Raw genomic sequence first — 24799 nt, 5'->3', positions numbered from 1 at the left:
GCTTAGACTTTCAAGTGCTTTAAGATCTTCTAGAAAACACAATATAAGAAAGGTGATAATATGATTTACTCAAGCATTGGAAAATGGGGATAGCTGCTCTTCAAAAAAACGCATCACTAGGGGAAAACATTAACATTTTGACTATCAAGAATATCATGTGCTAAATCATGCAGTTTTAGAAAAGGTCAAATCTTTATTCGGAATGTCTAGACAACCTCCCTTAATACCATAATATACACAGATATTTTTAGAACTTTAAAATGTTTGAGCTTTCTACTGAAGCTTGAGAAATGACAGGATGTCACAAGGGTAACTTTGGCTTATTTTCAAAGTTTGGTGATTACCAAGAACCACTTTTTTACAGAGAGATTTTTTTTCCTGTAGGTACTCAAAGACGTGATCAATGTGAAACTCAGGTTGTTTTTGAACTGCAGACCTAAGCTGTCAGAAGTGCCACTGAAGAGGTAAGTAGTTTATCGCTTTTGTGCATAATCTTGCCTGGTTTGGAAAAACAGCCTTGTCATAGTTTCAGCCCAGATGGCAGCTAAGTACCACACAGCCACTTCCTCACTCCACTCCCCCTTGGTGTGGGATGAAGAGGAGAATCGGGGGGGGAAAAAAGGTAAAACCCACAGGTTGAGATAAGAACAGTTTAATAATTGAAATAATATAAAATATTATAATATTAATATGCTAATAATAATGAAAAGGGAGACAACAAAAGACAGAGAGAAATCAAACCCAAGAAAGACAAGTGATGCACAGCACAGTTGCTTACTACCTGCTGACTGATACTCAACCAGTCCCTAAGCAGTAATTGGCTCTTCCTGGCTTTATATACCGAGCATAATCTTTTATGGTATGGAATATCCCTTTGGCTAGTTTGGGTCAGCTGTCCTGGCTCTTTTCTCTCCCAGCTTCTTGTGCACCTGCTCACTGGCAGAGCATGGGAAACTGAGAAGGCCTTGACTTAGAGTAAGAACTACTTACCATGCTGTTTTAGTTGTTACTATCAACATCATTCTCATACTAAATACAAAAACCACAGCACTGCATCAGGTAGTAGGAAGAAAATTGACTCTGCCCCAACCAAAACCAGACAAGCATTAACAGTATGTAATCCCTTAAAAATAAAGTGGCTTGTGTTTCTGGTTTCTTTTGTTGCATTAGTTATTTTCTTTGAATGCAAGTTGAGTGTTACTTAAGCTGTTTGCATTTGTCTAGAGAAAAATTATAATTCTAAGGTGTCAAGCAGGGGACCACAGGGAAGGGATCTAGTCCATCAAATGTACCTCTCATAAACAGTCCTTGGATAAATCAGTGGAGAGTGTTTCATGACTGTGAAAATCTGCAGAGAGATTGTCTGCCTAACTTGGTCACTTCTTGCAGCCCACTGCCTATGTAATGAATTTTACAGATTAAGTACACTTAGAAATGAAAGTAATCTCAGTAAATGTGCAATCTGCACTTGAGATCTGTCTGTAATTCGTTAAGAACAGTATACCCTGAAATTACCTGCCTTAAATTGAATATTCTTTTAACTGTCTGTAAAGCCCAGGTTTCACTAATTCAGTTACAGACGTTTACACTTAATTCACCAGAGAGCATTCCTTTCTGTCGAAGGGAAATGTTTAAGCACTGCCATCCCTTTGGCAGATACTTTACCTATAATCTTGACTATGAGAGGCTGGTGGTAGTGCCTGCCCTTTAGCCAGCAGACGGGAGAATTCATCACTTGCCCACAAAACGGAAGTCTTTAGTTTCTGTTTGGTTTGAGAAGAATTGAACTCATACCTTTTACACTGCAAGAGAGTGTCTTAATCATCAGTCTTCAGGGTATCTTGTGTGACATTGTCATGATTGCTTTTAAAGCTAGGCACTGTGCAGGTGTTAGCGCCTGGCTCTTTCCCTGTGCTTGGGAGAGGTGAGAGGAAGAAGTGTTCAGACATCTGCCCTGCAGACAGTTTATATTTTCATTGCAGCAATGGTTTCACATGAAATGCATCCATATACTACCCTAAATGCTTTGTGTATTTGTATTCCTCCTGAATGGTACAGATTTTCTTTCTTCCTTACTTTTCATAGTAATTAAATACCCTTCCCCTGCCTGTCCGCTCTGCCCCACCCCCATGTGAAGCATGCATTGTTTGCTGCTTTTGCTCACCATCATCACTGCTCTCTTTCTGTTCTGATTCTTCTCATTTTGTTGAATATCAGTAGAGGAAGGAAGAAAATCATGATTGTTTTGTTGTTGCAGGGTAGTTTTACCTGTGGAATAGAGGGTAAGAGTTGGAGAGGAAGAGAGAGAACCCTTCTTTCTTTCCTCTGCTCTGTCTTTGCTGCTGCCAGTGTCAGAAGCTGTTCCCAAAGACTCTTTTCTTCCAGCAGAGATTAGTGCTTCTGCTTAGTTCAGTGATACAGGTTCTGAGAATTCAAGGCAGTTCACAGTCAAGATACACCTCTTGGGTATTCACCTTCCCAGCCGTTTAGAATGCTAACGGAAACTACGCACTTTGATAGAAATAAATACCAAAAGCAAATAGACCTATGTTCATCTACCATCCCATTTGAGATGCTATATGTATAGTCTGATGGCATTCCAAAAGAATAGGAAGCTACTGTGCCTCCAAACACCATTAATTTAGTAAACATTCACTATATCTTAAAGCATTTTACAAGAACTTCATGTTTGGAACTTTGTTTCAGTAAATTTATTTTTCTGAACACTCTTATTTTTCGACAGCTTCTATCGTTTTGTTCTGGAACCAGAATTAACTTATGGGATCAACAAGCACCTTGCTTCTGAACCTGTGGCAAAATTCCTAGAATTGCCAGAATCACTCCTTTTGACTCTAAACATGATCACTCCTGAAAGCTGGTTGGTTGAAGCAGTAAACAGTTCCTGTGATCTGGATAATATTCATTTACAGGATGTAAGTAATACTTTGTAAACATTATAAAACTTGTGTTGGACCTTCTACCTCAAGAAGGAAATGGAAATATTGTGAGAATTTTGTGTCTGTTTTCCAGAAAGATTTTCTGTGGTAATTGATTATTTAGTCAGTATTTTACCTTTTTTATTTCCTTTTTTTTTTAACATTCTCTCTTGATTTAAAAAAAGTGCAAGTTTTAAAAGAAAACAATGAAACAGAAAAAATCAGAATGCAGAGTACAAGTTAAAGTAATTATCTGCTATGTTGAGCTTTATAATGTTTACAGAAATGCTATTTTTTTGAGATAAAAATAAAAAAATCAAGGCATTCTGTGTATTGTCTTACTATTTCTATTTTTTCTATATTTTCAGTTGTAAGAGGATTAACCTGAGTAAATCTTAAAATAAACCTGAATATATGGCTTTTTATTAATATAGCTTAAAGTATATTTGACCCTTTTTTAGGTAACAATTTTTAAATTTTAATCCCTCAGCTTCAAAGACACTAGATTTGTTTCGGTCACTAAGCTTATGCAAAATATTGATGGTGTTTGGTTGACCAAAGCTGTGTACTTGGAAAGTGTACTGTGAAAATAAATGTTGGGGTTTACCTTCTTCAATAGTCAGTGGAGAAGGTCCCTCCAGACAATGATTCATCCTCTTTATCTTGGGTACCTATTTGAAAATTGAATGAAGCTCCTTCTGGAAGGGCCTTTCTCTTTTTTTTTTTTTGACAGCTGAATTCAGCTGAGGTAAATCCCACACAACTTGCTTGTCATTGTAATATGTTGCTTTTCCCACATAGTTAAATGACATCATTTATTGATGAAATGTTCCTCCCACAGATAAAAGGGACGGTTATAGCAGAATACGAACTAGAATATATATTACTTGAAGGACATTGTTTTGATGTGACAACTGGACAACCTCCTCGAGGGTTACAGTTCACTCTGGGCACAAAGCATAATCCTGTCATGGTTGATACTATTGTGATGGCCAACCTGGTAAGTAAGTACAGAAATAGTCACTACAATTGCATGTTCTTAATGAGAATTCTTTATGAGCTGCTTGTTCTTTAAATCCATTTCTCTGTGTTGCAAGCTTAGTAACACTGAAACTGATAGGAACCTCCTAGAGTTTAGACTGTCTACAAAAGACGTGCATCTCTAATTTGCTGAGCTTTCCACTGCTGCTCTTCTGATCCAATATAGGTTTGGATATAGCCTAATTTTAAACTAGTCTGAAGTGCCTAAACTAGGAGGCTAATTGTGTTAAGTAGATGGTAGGAGGTAGCTATATTCAGATGGAGATTCCACTGACAGATGTAAGGTATGAATCACATTCTGATTAAAATAACCTTTTTTGTTACACAGTGATCTGGGCAAAAGGCGGCTCCTATTTTCAGTGCTTCAGTTAAGCGCTTAAAGGCTCTGTGGGACAAATCCCCACCTGAGAATTCCTTTGGTCATCCAAAGTAATTATTTTTCACTTTAGCAGTCCTTAGAGCAGAAGATCTTGTGATTTCTGATGTGAAAGATTAATTTTCTGTTGGCCGAGGTAATTTGATAGGGAAGGATTTTGATGAGTAAGATCTGTTACTTATCTGCTATTCTCTGTTCTCTGTAAATACTGTATCACAGGGAATAAAATGCTTAAACCATGAATCTTTGATTTTTACCCAAGTACTGAATACGGTCTCAGTGGTAGATGTTCAACATGGTGAAACTTTGAATGAAAAGTTTCAATGAAACATTTCAAAGGTTGCTTCATTTAGCTTGCACATAGTGATAGCTGTGTGCAGTGTTCCTGAATTGGGTAGGAGCTGTGTTGACTTGGAAAGTTATTCCAGACAAAAATTCAAAGTCTCAAAGAAGCTTTTCAGTTTAGGGTCAGTTTAATAATTTATTTCTTTTACTGTTCACTTACATACTGATCTAGGTGGAGATTTCGTATATGCTCAAATTCAGCTAGAAACAAACGGAGCACTGTAAGACATTAATATATAATAATAACAGGAAAGGTAACAGTTGGTTGCATCACTGCCATATTACTTTTAGGGCTAGCATGAGACCTAGGTAATGGTTGCTAACCTTGGCTGCAGTACCAAATGTTGGATAATTGATTTTTGTGTATGCATATGATTGATTCTGAAATGCTAACAGAAAAAGTGCCTGTCTTTCCTTTTTTTCTTAGGGGTATTTTCAGCTGAAAGCTAATCCAGGTGCTTGGATGCTGAGGTTGCGTAAAGGAAGATCTGAAGAGATTTACCAGGTTTTTTCGTAAGTAATAATCCATCTTTTGGAAACGTACTTATAAATTAGAAAGTGCAATATATTTTGAAAAGATCTGACAGTACTGAAGGAAAATGAGCAAAAAAAAAAAAGAGGCAGCAAATGATGATTTGAAGTTTATAACAGATACCTGATTTCCTGATAGCGTAAATTGTTGTTTGATTGCTCCATGTCTTCTTGAAGGCATTTGGATATGTTAATGCGTAATAAGCCTAAGCTGCTCAGCTAGACTTGATACTAGCTCTTACTGTACAGCTACACAGCTACCAGACATGTGCCCTCTGCTTGCACCGAATTCTGTTAAAATGTCACTCTTGGTTTTGTTGATTAGTATTGGCATTCCCAACATACTTATCATGTAATTCCAAGAATATGTACAGTGGAGCATTACTAGCTCTCCAGCAGTGTCTTGATAGCTGAAGGAAGTGCCATGAATTTCACTCTCGTATTCTTTTTTTCGGTTCTGAGGGTGCCTCTGAATTGCAGTGTTATTACTGATGGATGGCGTCTTTTTTTAACAGGAACATTATATTAATTTCAGTTCTAGGGGTTTTTTTCTTCAATTAATTCTGAGTGTTTCTTAATTATGTAAGTCATCTAAGAGTCACTGTGATTATACCACCTCAGGATACAAAAGCACCCTTCAGTTTTGTACCCTATCTGCATGTTGACTGCACCACATTTCCCTCTCTTGGTAGACCCCTGTGCATGGAAAGAAGTCATGTTACTCCAGTAACTGGCATTTACTTCTCACCTATATGGGTTGTAGATCTGTAATGTCCATGGTTGGTTTTCATATGAGGAACGTATGCTAGCCATCATTCCAACTATTCCTTGGAAGAATCGTCTTTCTTTTTCATGTTTTATGTAACGGCATAGATTTCTAGCATATGAGGGCTTCCGTATGAAGCTTTGGATCCTATCCCTTCTGGAGGAAGAGTGTTGTTTTATTTCAGCTTCAGTTCTTCCTTTCGCACCCCCAGCTCTGTAATTCTGTGGGCTGAAACAGATTTATTTCTCATAAAATACTTATTATTACTTGGAGTTCAGGAACACATAGTTCCATATTATGTTTAGTCATCAGCTACTATTAAAAGATGAAAAAATTAATGAACATCTTTGCTGGTTTGGATATTTAGTTAATGCATCAATTTCAGTGTTACAGGAAGAAATGTTAACAGGGTATTAGGTTAATTCTGTTTCTTTCCAATTTTCAATTTAATTTTTCCAGAAACCACTTACAATCTGTTGAAAAAGCAGAAAAATAGTCTTTATCCTAAGAAGTTCATGTAATCTGCACCAGCTCTAGCTATATAATTTGTCTTAATTTAACATTCATTTCTTCAGATATATAAAGTGATTTATAAAAGATACCATAGTTTAAAAAAAAATGTAATGAGCTATAGTTGAAATAAAAAATGAAACAAACTCACTCTATATTCTAGACTGGATGCAAGGAAACTTAAATCTGCTGTTTTTTAAGATTACTGATTTTTCCTTAAGATGCAATACAAATGAGCTTAATTAAGCTCAGCTAAGTTATGTAAAATTCCTACTTGATGAGGAATCTAATAGTGTTTATTTCATTTAATTATTACAAGCTGTAGGTTTAGAGTACAACAGCTAAATATGTTTGGGAGGCTGTACCAGGACCTTTGATACTTCTTTTACTGGTATCAGTATTAATAGTATCAAATTGCTATCAGAACTCAAGCAACTATTGACAGGATGGAATTTTGCCAAGAGGTATTGCAGTGTATTCTCCATTTTTGTATACTAGCCATATCCTCCCCTGCTGAACTGTCAGATGACCTCTTTTCTTTGAGGCACAGGCCTGTACATTTTAAATAGGAGTTGTAGTAGAAATACAGGATTTTGAAGTTACAGCATGTTCTGTATCTCAGTGCTTATTTGCTTCTCTTATAGTAGCATCTAATACATATGCAAGTAATTTATTTTTACTTTATGTAAATACACAGGTTTTGAAATAAGCTTTTTTTTTTCCCCAAACACTGCTTCTAACAAGGATCATTATTTTGAAGCAGTCACGCTCGTAAATCAATTTGTTATTAAGTACTATGAATATTAGGAAAACAAAAATTGGTATACTTGGCAACAGTCTGAGCAATGCTTTATTATTGGAAATTTGATTCTGTGATGTTGGTAGGAAAACAGGTAGGTATTGCAAGATAAAACTGCAGAAAATAGTTTATATCTAGAGAGATATATGTAAGTTCCTGCGGAATATTTAATTTTTTTAAAAGGCAAGTAGATATAATTTATCATATTTTGATGGTATGCAAACTGCTTAACTGAAAGTTTTATCTTTCATAATTTGGGCAAGGAGTTTTTTGTTCTTTTTTTTTGACATTTTAAAAGGTTTCCATTTGTTGAACTTGAATGCTTCTGTTCTCCATATGGAAAATTATACTTTGTATTATATTGATATTTGTTTTGAAAGTATATAGGTGTTTTGAAACATTTTAAAGCTGTGACATAAATACTGTGGGCGTGTTTAGTTTTGTACAGTAATTATATACCAGCAAAGTAGTTATTGTTAAATACTTAATAGTGCTGTTGGTATGCAATGCATCTTGCTTGGATTTAAAAAGGAAGCTATGCCTACTTTCAGTGAGTTTACAAACTAGGTTACATTAACAGAGTTTAGTAAACTTTTGGACAAAACACAAAATCCTTACTGGTATGTTTAAGGGTGCTTATATATCATGATCCCATTTTTTTCTAGATCCCAGGTCATATTCAAAACCTTATTCACACGATTGCTCATTTGAAATGTACATCTGTTACATGAATAAAATTACAACATGCTGAACACCATATACACAGAGACAGAGAAAGGACAAGAGGTCTTGTGTATGATTCAGAGCACTGATGTAAAATTAGAGACAGTATTATGGAGTTAATTTTCTTTCAGAGAAGAAAAGTAAGTGAATATCCTAGTCTGTAAGCAGCCATTAGCACGTAGTTGGGTGACGAGGAATTGAACTTAAGTACTCTATCAGGAAAAGATGTTACCATAGTGTAGTAGGAAGTATACAAAGATGTGACTGGAGAAACAGATAAATTGGATCTTGAGACCAGCATTAAGTGTCTGAGGTAACTAATGGTGACTGTCACTATTTACAGTACATTGTTCACATGGGGACAGAAATTCATCACACTGAGTGCTGCGCAGAGTAAAAGAATTGGCACTCAGTAAAGATGGAGCCTACAGTAAGGGATTCACAGAAGAGATTTAGGGAGACAAAGTGATGTTGTTAAATTTACAGCCAAACCAAACGCTTTTGAGAATATTGTAAGGACTCTGGAAAATAATCTTCTTCAGCAGAACCGTAGCGCTAGCTACAGAATTCATAGCATAGAGATTTTGAGGTAACTGAGTGAATAACAAAGAAAATTTTGAGTGTGTAAAAACTGAGGGCAAAAATGAGAACATTGTGCCAGCTGCTGCCATTTCTGCTAAGGGCAGTTTGGCTGGCTCTAGTTTTACTATTTTAGAGCTTTTTAATGACACACTATACTTAAAATGTATATCAGTGACCTTTTATGTTGGGTACTGTACATATCTGATAAAAAGACAGTTCTTGGCCAAGTGTTCATATGTGCAATACTTTAAAAGTGTGAAAATGAAACTAAATCGGAAAGTAGAAAAGTCAAGATGATCCTGAACATTGTTTTGTACAAGAATCAGGCATTTCTGTGAAACTTAGTAATCATAGGCCCATTTGACAGAAAAATATTAAATAGGAAATTCAGATAATTATATAAAATCCTGTCATTTTTAGATGAAATGGATTGAAACAAGTTTTAAATATTTCTTTTTTTCTGGGGAGGGCAGATTGCTTTCTTAAACCAGTTTTTTTAATGCACAGCCTTAGCAAGAGGAAACAACATAAAGCTGTTAAAAGACAGAAAGCATTGAAGGAAAAATATATGGGCTATGGAGGTCTAAAAGCTGTAAAATTTGAGGATTATGTTATTGCTCTGTATCGCAGAGTGACAGCAATGTTTTTCATATTTGTTACTCGGTGAACTGTGGTTTTGAGATGCCTGAATGGCTTTAAACTAATGTTCAGTAGGGCAGATGTTCATGTGGTGCCTTGGACAGCCAGGTCTTTAGGGGTACAGTTACCAAAGCCAGCCTGTACTGTCTCAGCACTGTGCTAAAGGTTTCCTCAGATTTATTTTAAAAGTACATTTAGTGCTATCACACAGCAATTTCTAAGGTGTTCTCCATATTTGAAAAATAAAACATAGTTTAATACTTGAATGTAATATATACCTGTATAAGGCATAATAACATGTTCAGCTCTAGGTTACTGCATTTTTTCATTGGTTGATAAACTTGTGAAAATCCAAATTAAAAAGTGAGGGCTGCCACTGTAGACAGTGTCTAGTGACGGATAACTTCAGAAACTTTCTGAGTTTTAAGATATAATTAGGTGCAAGTGAAGAAATTTTTGTTTCTGTAAATATCAGCAATCTTGAACCTTATACTCTAACTAAACAGAAGTAATAATGCATGTTTTAATGAGCCAATGCATTTGCATGGTTTGGTTTTTTTCTCTTCACAGACATGAAGGAACAGATTCTGTAGCTGACCTGACAGATGTTATTGTGGTGTTAAACAGCTTCAGAAGCAAAATTATCAAAGTCCAAGTATGTAGGCATACCTTTTTTGTCTGCAGTCTTTCTGTATATGAAATATAACTAATGCTTATATGTCTTAGGCTATATTTAATTGGAAGACGTATACTGAAATATATAATTTAGATTTTGTATAATTAGAGAAGGGTGTGCAGATTAATGTAGTTAATTTGATCCAATCAGGTTATGCTAATTTCATGGGAGACTGTTAAAAAGCTGTTAAACATAGATGGGATTTATCTGATCTAGTTTAAGGTGTCTAAGAGTGTAGTCCAGGTGCCTTAAACTTCCTCTCTGCTTAGCAGAATGAGAAAGACAGTCTAAAGAACTGCTTGTCACAGCTCACATATGTATTTAAACCAAGGGGATGACCACCTCTTGAGACATCCATTTCTCTCCTGTGACTGGGGAGGGATTTTAAAAGAAGTTCAGATACCAGAGTGGAAGTTAAAATTAGGTACGTTGAATTCTACCCTAAGCAACCAAATTTGTTTAAATGAAATTGTTACTTTCATTCTTAAAGATGTATCAAAAAGAGATAATGAAACAGGAGTTATTAAGGAGAAAGAACCTTATAGTATGTTTTCCACTGTTTTATAAATAACATTTTGTGTAGGTGTCCTTGATACATTGTATCCCAATTTTAGACAGTTTACATTGTCTAAGTACAAAAGGAATTTTTAAAACCACATATATGAGTCTCTTCTGCAATCCTGTAACTGAAAGTTTCCAGAACCTGGAGAAAATGTATAACTCTCGAGTGTGATCAGCCTGCTTTTAAACCACAGAAAAGGGTGAAAGGGGGTGCTGTTTGGGTCAAGATAGGAAAATTGTTTTATGTGAAAGATAGTATGTATTAAGCTTACAACTAGAATATGTAAGCTCTAGTATTCAGGTGAACTGTAGAATGACTTCAGCGATACCTAGGATGTGGCTTCAGAAGCATTAGCTAAAAGGATACATGATTTAGTGTGAACAGAAGTCTGTAAGTGTTAGTTTGACAGTATAAATGACAAACTAAAATAAATGTGAAATAAATATGGTTAGAATTGAGTATGTTCAAACACTTAATGTTTTAGAAGCTCTTTGGGTTTCAAAAACAATTAGGTGTCTTTTATCAAGGAAACTAAGGTCAACGAGCAAAATTAATTTGGAGCCTTTATTAAGTATCTGGGTAAGACAGCAAAAATTGCTTAAGCTGGATGGGAGAGCTTATGTTTCAGCGACGGATTTGTCACTTTCTCCTTGTGAAAAGTTTGAGAATCACAGTTTCCCATCCATGCATGGTGCAACACCCTGCTACCCTTCTGCCAGCTAATGGCTGGATCACAGACTCATGAGGGATGAAACTGAGATATGATTCCCCATCCTTTTAGTTACTGTTTGCATAAAGAAATACAGAGGGCTTGAACATGCTGTTTGATTTATTAATCACCATTTATTTTTTCTTAATTGATTGTTTTCCTTCTTATTACAGTAGGTTCTGTGCTTTGTTTAAAACTATGAAATGACATTGTTCAATTTAATGCAGTTCAGTAAGTATGTTCCTGAAATAAAAATTGTTAAGATGTTGGTCCAGCTCTAGCCAGTAGGTACACCGTAGTTAGATATCCCAATGGAAGTAGTAATTGTTATCAACTAACACCCTATATTACACAAATACATTTATTTTAATGACTAGGTACAGAAAAAGCCTGATAAAATGAATGAAGAACTCCTTACTGATGGAACAACAGGGAAAAAAGGAAATCGGGAATCAGTTACAAGGTAAATAATAATTTGCTTGTATTTTAACCAATGCCAGGACACGTTTATTATTATTTAAGTAAGAAACACTTCCTTGCTATAATATGAGTAATAATACAAGCAATACATTAAGTGATGCAAATATATAAAAAGGCTCTCCAGGGGATTTATAATATAAATAAAAGGGGGGAAAGACAAGCTATTATGTCTTGTACATGTCATTATTTCCTTTTTAATCCCTCCTTGCATTTCTAGTTCCTGTTAATTTTCTCCATTGGCATTACTTTCATTTTGTTGTGGCAGAGATTCCGTCTCCATGTGAAAATCTCAGCCAGTAATATTGTACTCAGGTGTATCAAACTGAACATCAAAAACCAGGCTATGATGCTGCTTGTCTGATGTTAGACACAGTTTACAAAACCTCAAGAATTGTTTTTATATTTGACATTAAAATACCTTTTACTTTAAAGTTTGAGTTTTATAAATAATTGTAATAAACTTCTCAATTTGGAGTTTATAAATTTGAAATTTTGAAGTTTATTACTTCAATATAAAACTCTACATTTGGGGTTAATAACATTGTAGTATTTCTGACTTGCCATATACCATTTTAAAACTTTGTTTTCAGTTGCTCATAATTATTTTGTCTGTGGCTGGTGTGTAGTTCAGGCAGATACTTCTTGAAAACTTTAGTTTTTATTAATAAGATACAAATCCCTTTGAAATTATGTCACTTTTGAGAATGAGATAAGGGCAAAAAAATGGTATTTCATCTTTGCTTAGAAAAATTTTAGTGTTTTTCTTTTAGTAGACTGGTATATCTGTGCTGTGGAGCAGAACACAGGGTATTATATCAGTTTCCAAGATACGTTAATTGTCCTTTTGAGACCATTTCAGTCAGATGACTTTTACCAATGTATTTTAGGGGGGACTTAATTTGCAATACACAGTTTCCATACTGCAGTCTGTCCACTTCATAGGAAACACTTCTGTTTTGTTCTTGGAAACTCTGATTTCCTGCACAGGTTGTTACTGCAGTATGCTGCCATGGCTCTGTAATTGCAAAGGCAAAGTAGTCAAGGTAACGCTTTCTGAAATAACCAGTTCAGGGCTAATGACTTGACTGTGTAAACGACTTAATCCAAGTAATCCCGGGTCTCTTTGCCCTGAAGGAAAAAAGTAATCGCAGTAGCTTTGTCCATAAGTACCTTTAAGCATTCCAAGATGTACTGTTGAGGTAAAGTCAGATTCCTCTGCTCTTCAGGAGGAATATACAGAGGAATATAATTCAGCTAGTAAGAAAGGGATAATGTCAGTATGAGGGATTTAAAGATGGCTTTTTCATCACTATTGTCTCCGTACCCTAAAGACTTTTTGGCCCCAAATGACTGCTATGAGACTCAGCAACGGTTTTCTTCCATTTTCAGTAGCCTTGGCAATGGTTGTCAGTTACAAAGACTATTAAAGAAGATAAAGAAAAGGCATAGCAGTTCTACTTTATCTAGTAAACAGTTGACTCCAGTCAGTCCTCAGCGCACACATTTCTTGGTAGATCCAGGACTGGCTTCTGTTTCAGCTTTATCATCTGTCCTGGGAAGGCCTCTTGTATCTCAAGTACCTGAACATTTTATTGAGTCTCTGTTGCTGATTTGATGTTTATCGCCATTTATCCACAGATGATTTTACTGCTATATTGACTCTATTCAGAAAGCCTTCCAGACTACTATACTACAACTCCCAAAAATTTCTTCCTGAAACCACAGGTCAGGGAAGTGAACGTGTGTTTTTGCACAAAGGTGGCTTCTTTTGCAGAATGACAGTAGTTGCATGAATTTTTCATCATTCAACGTTCCCATCTCTAATTGGCTGCTTCAGAGGATATATGTGCAGTGGTCAATATCTTAGCTTTCTGTAAGAAATTTATAGGTCAGAGATTCACAATATTCTGGATCTAGCCTTTTTTTGCGGTGGGTTGGTTTATCAGTGTGCATCAGGCTCAGAGCTTGCTGGGCTGTTGAAGCCCCTCACCCAATGAAGTTTGTTTGCTTTTCCCATTGATTTAAGATTGTGGCTTAAGGATATGATTTGAGGCCTGCCGTTTGTCTGTTAGCCTCTTGCTGTCTAGGAGCTTGTCAAATATCCTTCCTCTGATATCCCACAAGGAAAAGTATATCCTGCCAGCACGCTGTTCTTTACATGAACCCACGCGTGCTCTGACATGGGACACGTGTGCCTACCATGTCACCCAAGTCCTTTCATAACCAAACTGCCCTTCTCCCACTGACTGCTTTTCCATGTGGCCTTACAGGTTAATCCTGCCTTCTTCAGAGCAACTTGTTCAATTTGGAAGATCTCTGGCTTCTGTAAAGCTTTGCAGAATCAGTATTTTCAAGATTCTTGCATCAAAACCTGATTATTTTTTTTTCGCACCTGTCTTTGTAGCCACATGTGGCAATGGTTGTGTTACAAAGAGCTTGACATTCTTTCCGTCCTGCTCTCACTAAGTATAAGAAAGGAGACAAAATGTCAGCAAGAAAGCAGACAGACTGCTTGGGACTGTGAACTGCGGTCTGTTTAGCCTGTGAGAACTCAGTGCTAGCCGGGGGGTTGTCTTAGATGCCACACGGTTCAGTCAGTGCTGCTCCACTGATGTCACTTTCATTTGCATTTGCTGTAGTCCTGATCAGGTATGACTGCGGTGCTATCTGCTCTTACCATTGCTGAGTGAAAAGAACGTGGATTTCTCAAAAGATTCTTCAAACACCATTTACACACATTGCAGCCTTGTGACATTTCAGTTTTGTATTAGTGACGTGAATTCTTTCAAATATACTGGAGATCTGAGACTTGTCTCACCTCTTCTTAAAGATTATGAAGGATACTTATTTGTATGTTTTTTAAAGTATACTTTTAAAAGGGATCTAACAAGAAGAAAAATTAATAGCAGTGACTCACACAATCTAAATGTGAGGAATGACTCACCTAAAAAAAAAAAAAAAAAACCAACCAAACAAAAAAACCTCTGGGGGTGAATTTCCAACAATATCAAACTATACTGTAACCACTTTGGCTAGGGCAGCCTTTGCCGTTCTGAGATCCATGAAGCAGTGCCCTGAGGGAGACTACAGCCACCATCCTCCAGCTGTGTGTGCTGGAAGCATAGATGATTAAAAAACAATCCTGGTAGACTTTGGTATTCGAAGCAAGGAAAGAATGTTGTGCAGCAGAAACAAGAAAACCTCTAGACAACATACCTCGGAGATATAGGGTAGCTTATAGGGAGAGTAATGGGATGAATTTAAGGAATAATTCAGCAAGTATTACAAAAAACGCTCAGGAAGTTCCATCACCACAGACCGCTGAATGTTACGAGAGCATTGTGGAAAGGCTGCTACTACTCAGTTTTGTCTTTTGCTGTTGGTAAGATACTGGGCTAAGCACGTGCTTTGGCCTGGTGTGACCATCTTTGTTACGTCGGTCTGTATTTTAGAGTGTATGTTCAGCTCAACCACTTCGGGGGCTATGTGGACATCCCACATCTCAAGAATATTCAGTGGTGGTTCTGATGTAGAATGCATGTGGATGAAACTTGAAAAATAACTGTTGCTGATTTTAAAATACCCAGTTCTCAAGATGTTCTGGGAGCGTGTACTTCTGATTTTGGGCTTTGATAAAACATGGAATTCTGCCCAAATTTGGGTTCTGTTTGATTGAAAATATTCAAGACTGCATTGTGCCATTTTTCGTCCTGGGTGACTGGGTATAAGGTGTTGCTTGCAAAAGGTTTGGGTATCATAGGCATGTGCGGTGGGAGTAGAATGTAAGTCTACTCAGTTACTGTGGGATGAGTATGTCTTTTGTGTATTTTAATACAATTCTTTATGAGCTTAATGGTAATGTAGTAGTATTTCCTTTCTGCTGAATGTTTGTGTAATAATCTGGGGGGGGTTTATTAGATTTTCAGAAAAAATTCCAACAGAAGAGAAGGAAAAGAAAAGTGATATTCTTAACATTTTTTCCGTTGCTTCAGGACATTTATATGAACGTTTTTTAAGGTAAGGAAAGGTAAAAAGGAAAGAATGTGATAGCAGTACTATCGAATTTCATTACTATACTAATAGTAATAGTAATATACTAATTACCAATAGTAATTTACTATTACATTTCATCCTAAAACTAAGAAGCTTAACGAAACTGTCTTTTTAAACAAAGTATAAAGAATCAATTGTGAAAACATAGAAAAGTTTTATACAGTGAGGATTAAATTAGTATTTGAGAACAAAGTGATTCAATGTATAGATGTTCAAAAATACCAGTATTCTTAGAAGAAAGAAGAATGTTCTCCATGTCTTTCATGAGTGCATGTGTGAAATGTGAACGTAAAAGGTGAAGTTCAGCCTCTCTTTATAAAGACATAGCAGAAGTGACTTCATTAGTTGTATCTGTCTATGTTTAGTCCAAACTATGGAAGCTACTACATGTACATATGGTCTTAATAAACAGTGGTTGCTTTTAAGAATTCTTACAGTATGGCCTAATCTGTTCACAACCATCTCTGTTACTTTCCTGGTTTGAGTACTTGTCTATAGGCATCAGTTCTCGTGATTTTATTTCTTAGTCTGATGCAGTTTGACCATCTGCATTTCTTTCCTTCAGCCTACAACAACCTTCATAAAGGGAAAGACTCGTTTATTTTAAGGAAGAAAAAAATTAATTCTAAAGCATCCTACATGCTTCTTTACCTTATTTTGAAGTTTATTTCTTGATTATTTTTTTTAAGGCAGACTTGGCCTCTTTTAAGACTTTAAGGCATTCTTTATCTCTCTGATTGCACCAAACAAATGCCACAATAGTAGGAAAAAAAAAAAAAAAGGAATCAAAAATAGTGGGGTTTAGTTACCAAGGGTTTTCTGAAGAGGATCTTAACTTGAATTGTGCTTTCTCTTTCCCACTGTTTTTCTTTCAGCAACCTATTAAACTCAGCCAATATATTTCTAAAAGAAGTTCTCTCAGTAGCCAAGTTAATATAAGGTATTAGTTATTCTAATTTTGTCAGGCATGTCTTAGAATAAAACTTGTTAACAGATCCACTTCTGAAATTGTTCTTTCTAATACTGCTTAGCCAATCTGCATTGAATAAGTCCATCTCAAAGCAGTCTCGAACACATGCTCTTTAAAGCTTTTAATTAGAAGTAGACAGAAACTTCGTCTTAAACAGAGTTAAAGGAAATTAAACTTAGAAAGCTTTAGCACCTTTTAAGTGCAGTAGAAATTTAATGACCTGTGTGTATTTGTTTGTTTATTATAGACTTCTATTTCCACAGAATTATGATGCTTTCTGTCCTACGTCATACAAAATCACCAGTTAAATTTTGGTTTCTGAAAAACTACCTCTCCCCAACATTTAAGGTAGGAGCAACATCTTCCTTTTATGTATTCTTAAAAATGTTAAGTAGCTTTAGAAATAAAAATTACAATTGTGGTGTTATATAATTGAATTTTCACAGTTGAAAACGATGTTTGAATGCATTAAATACCAGTATTATTAAAGTCTTATGTGTGAGGTTCTTCTTTTCGGGAGCCCAGAGCCCAGTCATACGTTATAATTTATTCTCTTCCAATAGTCTCCAAGAGATTGGAGGAAATGCTTTTTATATTTGTGTAGCTGAGGATACTGCTAGAACTAAAGAAACATTTTAAAATAATAAATTATGTAGTCAGTAAGGCCAACACAGCTTCAACTGTGTTGTGACATTCCCTTTTTTTCTTTTGGAGTCCTTGTGTGTTGCATACACGTGCAACTAATAGGTTTTTTGGTTCTTCTTCTAGGATGTTATTCCTCACATGGCTAAGAAGTATGGCTTCAAGTATGAGTTAGTACAGTATAAGTGGCCCCACTGGCTTTATCAACAGACTGAAAAACAAAGAATTATTTGGGGCTACAAAATTCTTTTTTTGGATGTTCTTTTCCCTTTGGCTGTGGATAAAATAATATTTGTTGATGCTGATCAGGTAAGAAAAAATAATGCTGTATAAATATGAGGAATTTGTTTTGTCTTAAATTGGTGCAGTTTCAGTCTCTGTGGCCATTTTATCCAGACATTGGTCTCGTGAGATTATTGCAGTTGTACTGGCTGAACTGGCGGTGTCACAGAGGGTGAAATGTGATAATTTTATTTGTCTTTAGTCATGTAGAAATGAAGTCTCGCCACCATGAGCTGCCCTAAATTGCCTGTGAAGAGAGGAAGGCGTCTAGAGTTATGTGTGACCTTAAAGGTGCATTTCACCTAAGGCATATTTGAGTGATTCAGTCTCTGGGCTTCTCAGCTATGGACTTCTCCAGTATGGAAGGAGTCTGGGGTGATTAGTTCAGACCATTTGAACAACTTCTAAATGGCTGAAATTTTTCAAGATTAATTCTCTCTCCATTTTTCTAAAATTTGTATGCAGTCTTTCACTCAGAAATTAATATTGTGTAATATACTAAAAGGTAACATGCTGTCTCAAAACAGAGGAGATACTGAAGAGTCTATCACATGGTTATTAAAAACCTCAGAACAAATACCACGTTTCGGTCCTTTTCCAAAGCTTGAGAATAAATTAAATTTAGATCTAGCAATGTGGACTGCAATTTGCTGCAATTTCATCTGGATACGGTAGTAATACTGATTGTCTGTCCTAACTACTGTAAGGATTTTTCTGTACTCCAAAACGGCTGAAAAATTTTTGTCACCACTGATAAATTACATAAATTACATTAGTGGGGTTTGATGGAAGAATGATTGATTAGTGAATAAAGGACATATTACAAATGTCCTTAAAACATGTTTTTGAAAGTCCTTTACTACTAGATACAAAGATTTTTTCAAATAATGCAGTAATTTTGGAGTGCCCAAGTTATGTAACAAACAGGAAGGCATTTTTTAGAAGGGAGATATTCAGCACATTTGAAAGTTACACTTCTGCATGAAGGAGTTTAATATTGGGAAACCAGAAACACTGGTCTGGGAATGAAAAATTGCTTGGTTTATTTACTACTTAATGTGTTACACAGATGGCCCCAGAGTAAGCACTTTTGGTTTTAACTTGAACAATAATTTAGTAAATATCATTCCAGTGGAATATTTTATCTATACTCCACTGTTGTAGCGTCTCCATTTATTGGGGGTGGGGGAGGTGTGTGTTTGATTTTTTTAAAATCAAAATTAAACTTTGGGAAGCCTGCTGCAATTAACTGTCTTCATATGCACCCTTTAAAAATAGTATTAAATTATATATATATCATTTTTGTGTAGATTGTGAGAAGTGACCTCAAAGAACTCAGAGATCTAGACCTAAATGGAGCTCCCTATGGATACGCACCTTTCTGTGACAGCCGTAAAGAAATGGATGGGTACCGTTTCTGGAAATCGGGATACTGGGCATCACATCTTGGAAAAAGGAAATACCATATTAGGTAGGATAACTCCTTATGTATTTTTGTGCAGCTTGTGAATCTGATTAAAATCTGCGTCTTTGTATTGACAACTGAGGCATTCAAAAGTAATTGCCCTATAGTCATTTTCAGTAAGAGATAAGACATAAATTCTGAGGACATGTTGATTTCACTTTTTTATTGTAGCTTCAGCCACTTAATTAAAAAACTATATTCCTTTAGGATGGGAACAGGTTTTGCTTTCTTGTTACTTTTATTAACGTTATCATAAAGAAGGTGAAACTCCACGATTCTTAATTCTTTTTTTTTAATCTTTGTAGTGCCTTATATGTTGTGGATCTTAAGAAGTTCAGAAAGATTGCAGCTGGAGATAGGCTTCGGGGCCAGTATCAGGCTCTTAGTCAAGATCCAAACAGTCTGTCAAATCTAGATCAGGTATATATATGGCTTTAAGCAATTTGGGCTTTTTTCTTTATCTTTCTCAATATGCATGGAATTATTTTGTATCTCAGTGTAGAGGTTATATGATTCTGAAACTATTTGCTCTTCACTGCTGTTTTAGCACACTTTCAGGTGTGCATATGAGCACAGTTCAGAAGACTGAACACTGTGATGATTACTTGAAATAATTGTTTCATATGGAAAAAAAAAAGAGGAAAAAACAGCATAGAGGACTGCTGTCCTTTTTATTTGTAGTTGTTCTGTGTGTATTTGTGTTTCTCCAATGATAATACCATAGTCTGATAGGTAATTCACATTCTTATTTAGCAAGAGCTTTTCCTCTTTTTTTTCCATTAATGTAAATTAATTTTTTTGTAAACTAATTGCTAATGCACTCTAGTGGTTGCTGTACGTGGTCATCCTGGGGTGACTACTCTTCATTTATATAACTTCACCAATATTTTTTTTAAAGATAGGTGGGGTGAGTCAGGGTGCAAGTCACAAGCATGTTTAATGTCTTGACTATCAGTATACTTATTTGATATAATTTTTCTGTACTAGTTTCTATATTTGAATTAAATTATATACCTTTCATAATGCAGCTGTAGGTGCTATTTTATTGTCACATTTAGCAGTGTGAATTGGCAAAAAAAAAAAATGTGACTCTACTTATTTGGGTACTGACATTTATTTTCAAATATAATGTAGGGTTGCACATGTAAAGGAGCTTACAAATGGATCTACCGATTACCCCTGGCCAGGGCATGTGCGTCATACGATCAGCTGAGGGGTTTCTCATTTGTAAATGCTGCTTCCTGCATTCTGCAAGATACTGGCTCTGAATTTTCACGAGAGTACTTGAATTCTTATATAAGGTTAAAAAAAAAAAAAATAAATTTAAATGAAGTAAGGAAGATAACCAGAATAGCAATTTAATAGCTTTTCCTTTTCATGATCATGTTTCTGGAATCCATTTTCCTAGAAGTCTAAATTTTGAGTACTGCCATAAATCTGGATTAAATGCTTTTGAGTTTTTTGTTGGTTTTTTTTTTTTTCCAAATTTGAGGAATGGGAAGGCAGTTAAGTTTTGCTCTAATAATTTCACACAGTCTGTTGTAGTATGACATGCAGTATCCGACCTGCAAGTATCAGACAGTAGTATTCCTTATGTCGAGCTAAGGAAGGACAGACGTAACTACAGGAAAAAATTGCTGGAGAAATGAGAGATGGAATTGGCCACCAAAATGAGCAGGACTTAAGTTTTGAATCTATTTGAAAAAGAACTAGGAAAATTTGCAGAAATGGTAGTAGGCAAAGATATTTTGCTTTTAGCTAGTTGCTTGATAACCAGTTACATTAAATTGAGTGCTAATTTATGATTTTATAAAATTTGTACAGGATCTTCCCAATAATATGATTCATCAAGTAGCTATTAAGTCTCTCCCTCAGGAATGGCTTTGGTGTGAAACCTGGTGTGATGATGAATCCAAGAAAAAGGCTAAAACAATAGACCTGGTGAGTTGATTTTGAGTTATATTAGTTTTATAGATTAAAATCTTTGCTGTCATTTCTGTGGCCTTTGAGATATACGTATGCCATGTCACGGAGGCAGCCTTGCTGGAAGGTACTGGAAGACTAAATGCTGCATCCCTGCCTCTACAATACAGCAACCTTTCTCCTTTCCACTGAGAACTCTCCTCCTTGCCCTGCACCAAATTTACTTACGTTGAAGCTGAAAACTGTACCCCAAAATTAAATGTTGCTTTCTGTAACCGGACGGGATTGGGTTTTTTCATACCCATACATGTATTTTCCCTGTCTGTTTTCCATGTTCAGCCAGGGCAGTGGAATTCTGATGGGTACTGTTAACTGTCTGGGTATTGTGTGCCGCTTTGCGCTCCCTACAAAGAACGTTCTCCCAGAACCCACTGTGTAGAGAACTTAATATTATCATGTTTTTCTCTGTCCATTTCACCACTACAAACAGGAGATACAGCAGAGCTTAAAAAGTGTCATGTCATTATTGCCCCCATTCTCATTTTTTTGACAACCTGCCTACACTGTAAGTGGTAATTCAGAGACATAATTAAGAAGAAAAACAGACAATTGGAATCTGGTGCGAATGTTCAGTATGTAAATAGTTTTGTTTTCTTTGTGTCTTTACGGCTGTTAAAATAAGCTTTTTTTGCACACTAAAGATGGGTGCGCTCCATTCAAGAAAGAATGAAATTAAGTTGCTAGACCTTCTTTCAATCCCCATTATCATGTAACTTCTTATGATTTCCATTTATGTTGTTTTATGGAAGTGACAGATACATTTTTCTAGACAACACTAGAGGAAGCATCACAAACTTAATAAAAATTACATCAGATTCAGTTTCAATATGCTAATTTATATCTTGCATTTCCCCATGTAACTTTGTCTAAATCTTGGTAGTCTTGTGCTAGCCATGCCTCTGCTATCCGCATACTCAGGACCACATGGAAAAATAAAAGTATTTACAATAAAATGTTTTAAGTTATTTAAACAAGGTTTGTTTACAATTTGTGTTGTGCAATTATTTTTTTTTGCTGTTTTTTGGTGGTGGTGGTAGTAGTAGTAGTATTGTCAAGTACCTTGCATGCTGTTCTTCAATTAAATTGTAAATGCTGACAAATTTATTTTAGGGCAGTTTCTTGGAAGCATTTGCTTTGTTTATATCTAATGTTTCAAACTTTTAGTGCAACAATCCCCAAACCAAAGAACCAAAACTGAAAGCTGCTGCCCGGATAGTTCCTGAATGGGTTGAGTATGACTCCGAGATACGACAGTTAATACAGCAAATTGAAAAAGAGAAGAAAAATCAAACACCATTATTTCAAAAAGGTAGTTTATGTATATATTTGTCTGTTAGTTTTTAAAAAATAAATGCTAATATAGTTGAAATTAAGATCGGGATCGGTAGGCACAAATACTGTATTTGTGTAATATTCCCTGATTTAAGAGAAGTCGTGTGGGTTTTAAGAGTTGTGTGATGCTTCTTTATGTAGGAGTTACACTAAGAGGATAAACCCTTTTGTTTTGTGCCAGAATCTAAGAGAAAACATAGCAGTGTCCTATTATCGGACCTCAGACGCAACAAACTGTTCCACATCATCTGAGCTAAAAACATTAAAATGAAGCACATTAGCTTAGGCCTTAGAGAAGCTAAAGCTAATGTCTATTAAGCAGTAGGTCCCAGAGTCTTTATTAATTTTTCTCCACATCTCTCACGCTGGGCTTATCTACGCAGGGCCTTGTCACACCAGATAAAACGGTGGGTTTGTTAACAAATAAATGTTGGGGTTTTATTTTAATAAAATTGTTTTAAACTGAGTTAAATAGCATGAGGGAAAAAAACACTCATGTAGGACTTCCAGTAAGACTTGACTTGTTGGAATAATGTGGGGGCGGGGGAAAAAAAGTGATCTCTGCTCTCAAGGACATAGAAAAATCTTAGGAGATAAATATTTATAAGTGTTGAGTCAGGGAACAAATTCACTTTTTGTTACAAATAACTCAGTACGTTCTATTCTCTGTGAAAGCGTATGGTAAAGTTTTAGCAAGGCTCCAAGAATGAAGTTCATGTTGCTGAACTGACTAGCAGTAAACAAAGGGCTATTACCACATTTTACAAAACTAGTCATTAAGTCTTTCTATAACAGGGTTTTATAACTTTTTTTTTTGTTTTTTCCTTTGCTTACAGGTCATAAGCATGAAGAACTTTAGCACAGACTCTAAACATTAGTGGTGACAGCTGAACAGTCTTCTGTGAAAGACTGAATGGAACTTACAAATGTTACATTGGCAGTATTTGTAACATTCTTTAACATGAAGTCAAATATTTTATAATTTATAGTGTTATTTAAAACATTTTAAATTAAATACAAAACCAGAAGAGAAATCGACAGGTACTTGATTTTTTTTCTTTTTTCTTTTTTTTTTTTTTTAACCAGTGGAGTAGCTTTCCTAATTTCTCTGGTTTTCTTTTCCTTTGCTAAAAGACAGTTTGCCCGGAGGATTTTAGGATATAAAGAAGGATGTGTTCAACTCTTCAAAGATACATTTTATCAGTCTGGGGGACAACACACACATTATATTTAAATGAAAACTTCTGTGCATATTACATGCATTAGTGTATTTAAATAGAAAGAATGTTGTTTATATGTCCATAGTTTTGTCCCTGGAAAATGCTGTGGTCACAAGAAAAAAATCTCAGTGTAGCAAAGATAAGACAGAAAAAAATAACTTGTTTAATCTAGACCATACAAATCTAAGTCAACTCAGAAGCTTGGAATGTCACTTTTCGTTTATTATGCAGGACTGCTGCACTCTTGCTAATGTTAAAAAATAATTTTTGATGCTTGGGCTCCTTCTGGTCACTTAAATAGTATGTCATAAAATTCCATTATGTTTTTTGAGACTGTTTTCCAACCAGTATATCTTGCATCAGAAGGTCAGTCCTGAAAGCCGTTTCCACTGGGTTTTGATTATCATCATCCTGTTTAGAACTGAAAATGAAATAATAAAATACATGAGTAATTTTGACTATCGATCAGTGGCGTCTCCTGTAATTTTCTAAATGTGTGTTCACAAAACTGTTGCTTTAATGGGCTACTGATATTTTGATCCCACAGATCGCAGCGAAAAGTTCTTGCAGTACACGTATTTGAAAATAGGGAATTTATTTCTTCAACTGAAATTTGATGCCTTAAACGCACAATCTGGGCTGTGCTGGTTTTGGAATAGATCGGATATGATCACAGAATTCTTACAAGAGCAGCAGCTTAACACAGTCTTTGTCTAAATGCTTGAAACTATAAAGGTAATTTACACTAAGTGGGGGAATCCAGAATGAATTGCATAAAATTTCCATACCAGCAAATAACTGAATAAATAATAAGAAAAAGGAAGCATATTTTGTGTGTACTGTCAATGTCATCAGGTGCTGGTTATTTAAAATTTCTTACCAGCAAAGCAGGGTTTCAAAGACTTGCTCTTAAAATATTTTTCAATTGTTAGTAATATGAGACATGCAAATGAATTTACAGCTTTTTAGATTATTTTTTTTATTGTATTACCTGTGCATTCTGAACAGTTTTAACATGCCACAGAGATTATTTAAAGGGTCTGTTGTGGGCATTTTCTTTGTATGAAGTACTCAACAGAGTATTTCCTGTGTAACTCAATAGCAATGATGAGTAAAGCCTCCTGTCAGTCCTCTTTATCTATCCCATTTAAGTGCAGTAGCTCTTTGGTTACGCTTG

The 24799-nt window shown here is 35.6% G+C and overlaps 1 protein-coding gene across 1 annotated transcript in view; it reads left to right on the top strand.

The window, feature by feature from the left end:
- UGGT2 (UDP-glucose glycoprotein glucosyltransferase 2) overlaps positions 1 to 24087 on the top strand; it is an 88300-nt gene extending 64213 nt beyond the window's left edge. The window contains exons 26-39 of the mRNA XM_055702347.1: positions 385 to 464; positions 2744 to 2933; positions 3778 to 3936; positions 5126 to 5211; positions 9819 to 9903; positions 11573 to 11658; positions 15594 to 15692; positions 16962 to 17046; positions 17467 to 17649; positions 18933 to 19093; positions 19393 to 19507; positions 20912 to 21028; positions 22235 to 22379; positions 23239 to 24087. Coding sequence (XP_055558322.1) covers positions 385 to 464; positions 2744 to 2933; positions 3778 to 3936; positions 5126 to 5211; positions 9819 to 9903; positions 11573 to 11658; positions 15594 to 15692; positions 16962 to 17046; positions 17467 to 17649; positions 18933 to 19093; positions 19393 to 19507; positions 20912 to 21028; positions 22235 to 22379; positions 23239 to 23261 — 1614 coding nt within the window. The 3' untranslated portion in view covers positions 23262 to 24087. The remainder of the gene's footprint in view (positions 1 to 384; positions 465 to 2743; positions 2934 to 3777; positions 3937 to 5125; positions 5212 to 9818; positions 9904 to 11572; positions 11659 to 15593; positions 15693 to 16961; positions 17047 to 17466; positions 17650 to 18932; positions 19094 to 19392; positions 19508 to 20911; positions 21029 to 22234; positions 22380 to 23238) is intronic.
- The last annotated feature ends 712 nt before the right edge of the window (positions 24088 to 24799 follow it).

This window comes from Falco cherrug, chromosome 2, assembly GCF_023634085.1.
Source record: "Falco cherrug isolate bFalChe1 chromosome 2, bFalChe1.pri, whole genome shotgun sequence".
In the NCBI taxonomy this organism is placed as follows: domain Eukaryota; kingdom Metazoa; phylum Chordata; class Aves; order Falconiformes; family Falconidae; genus Falco; species Falco cherrug.
Note: the sequence above shows the minus strand (reverse complement) of the source record. Positions and strands in the feature narration are given on the sequence as shown.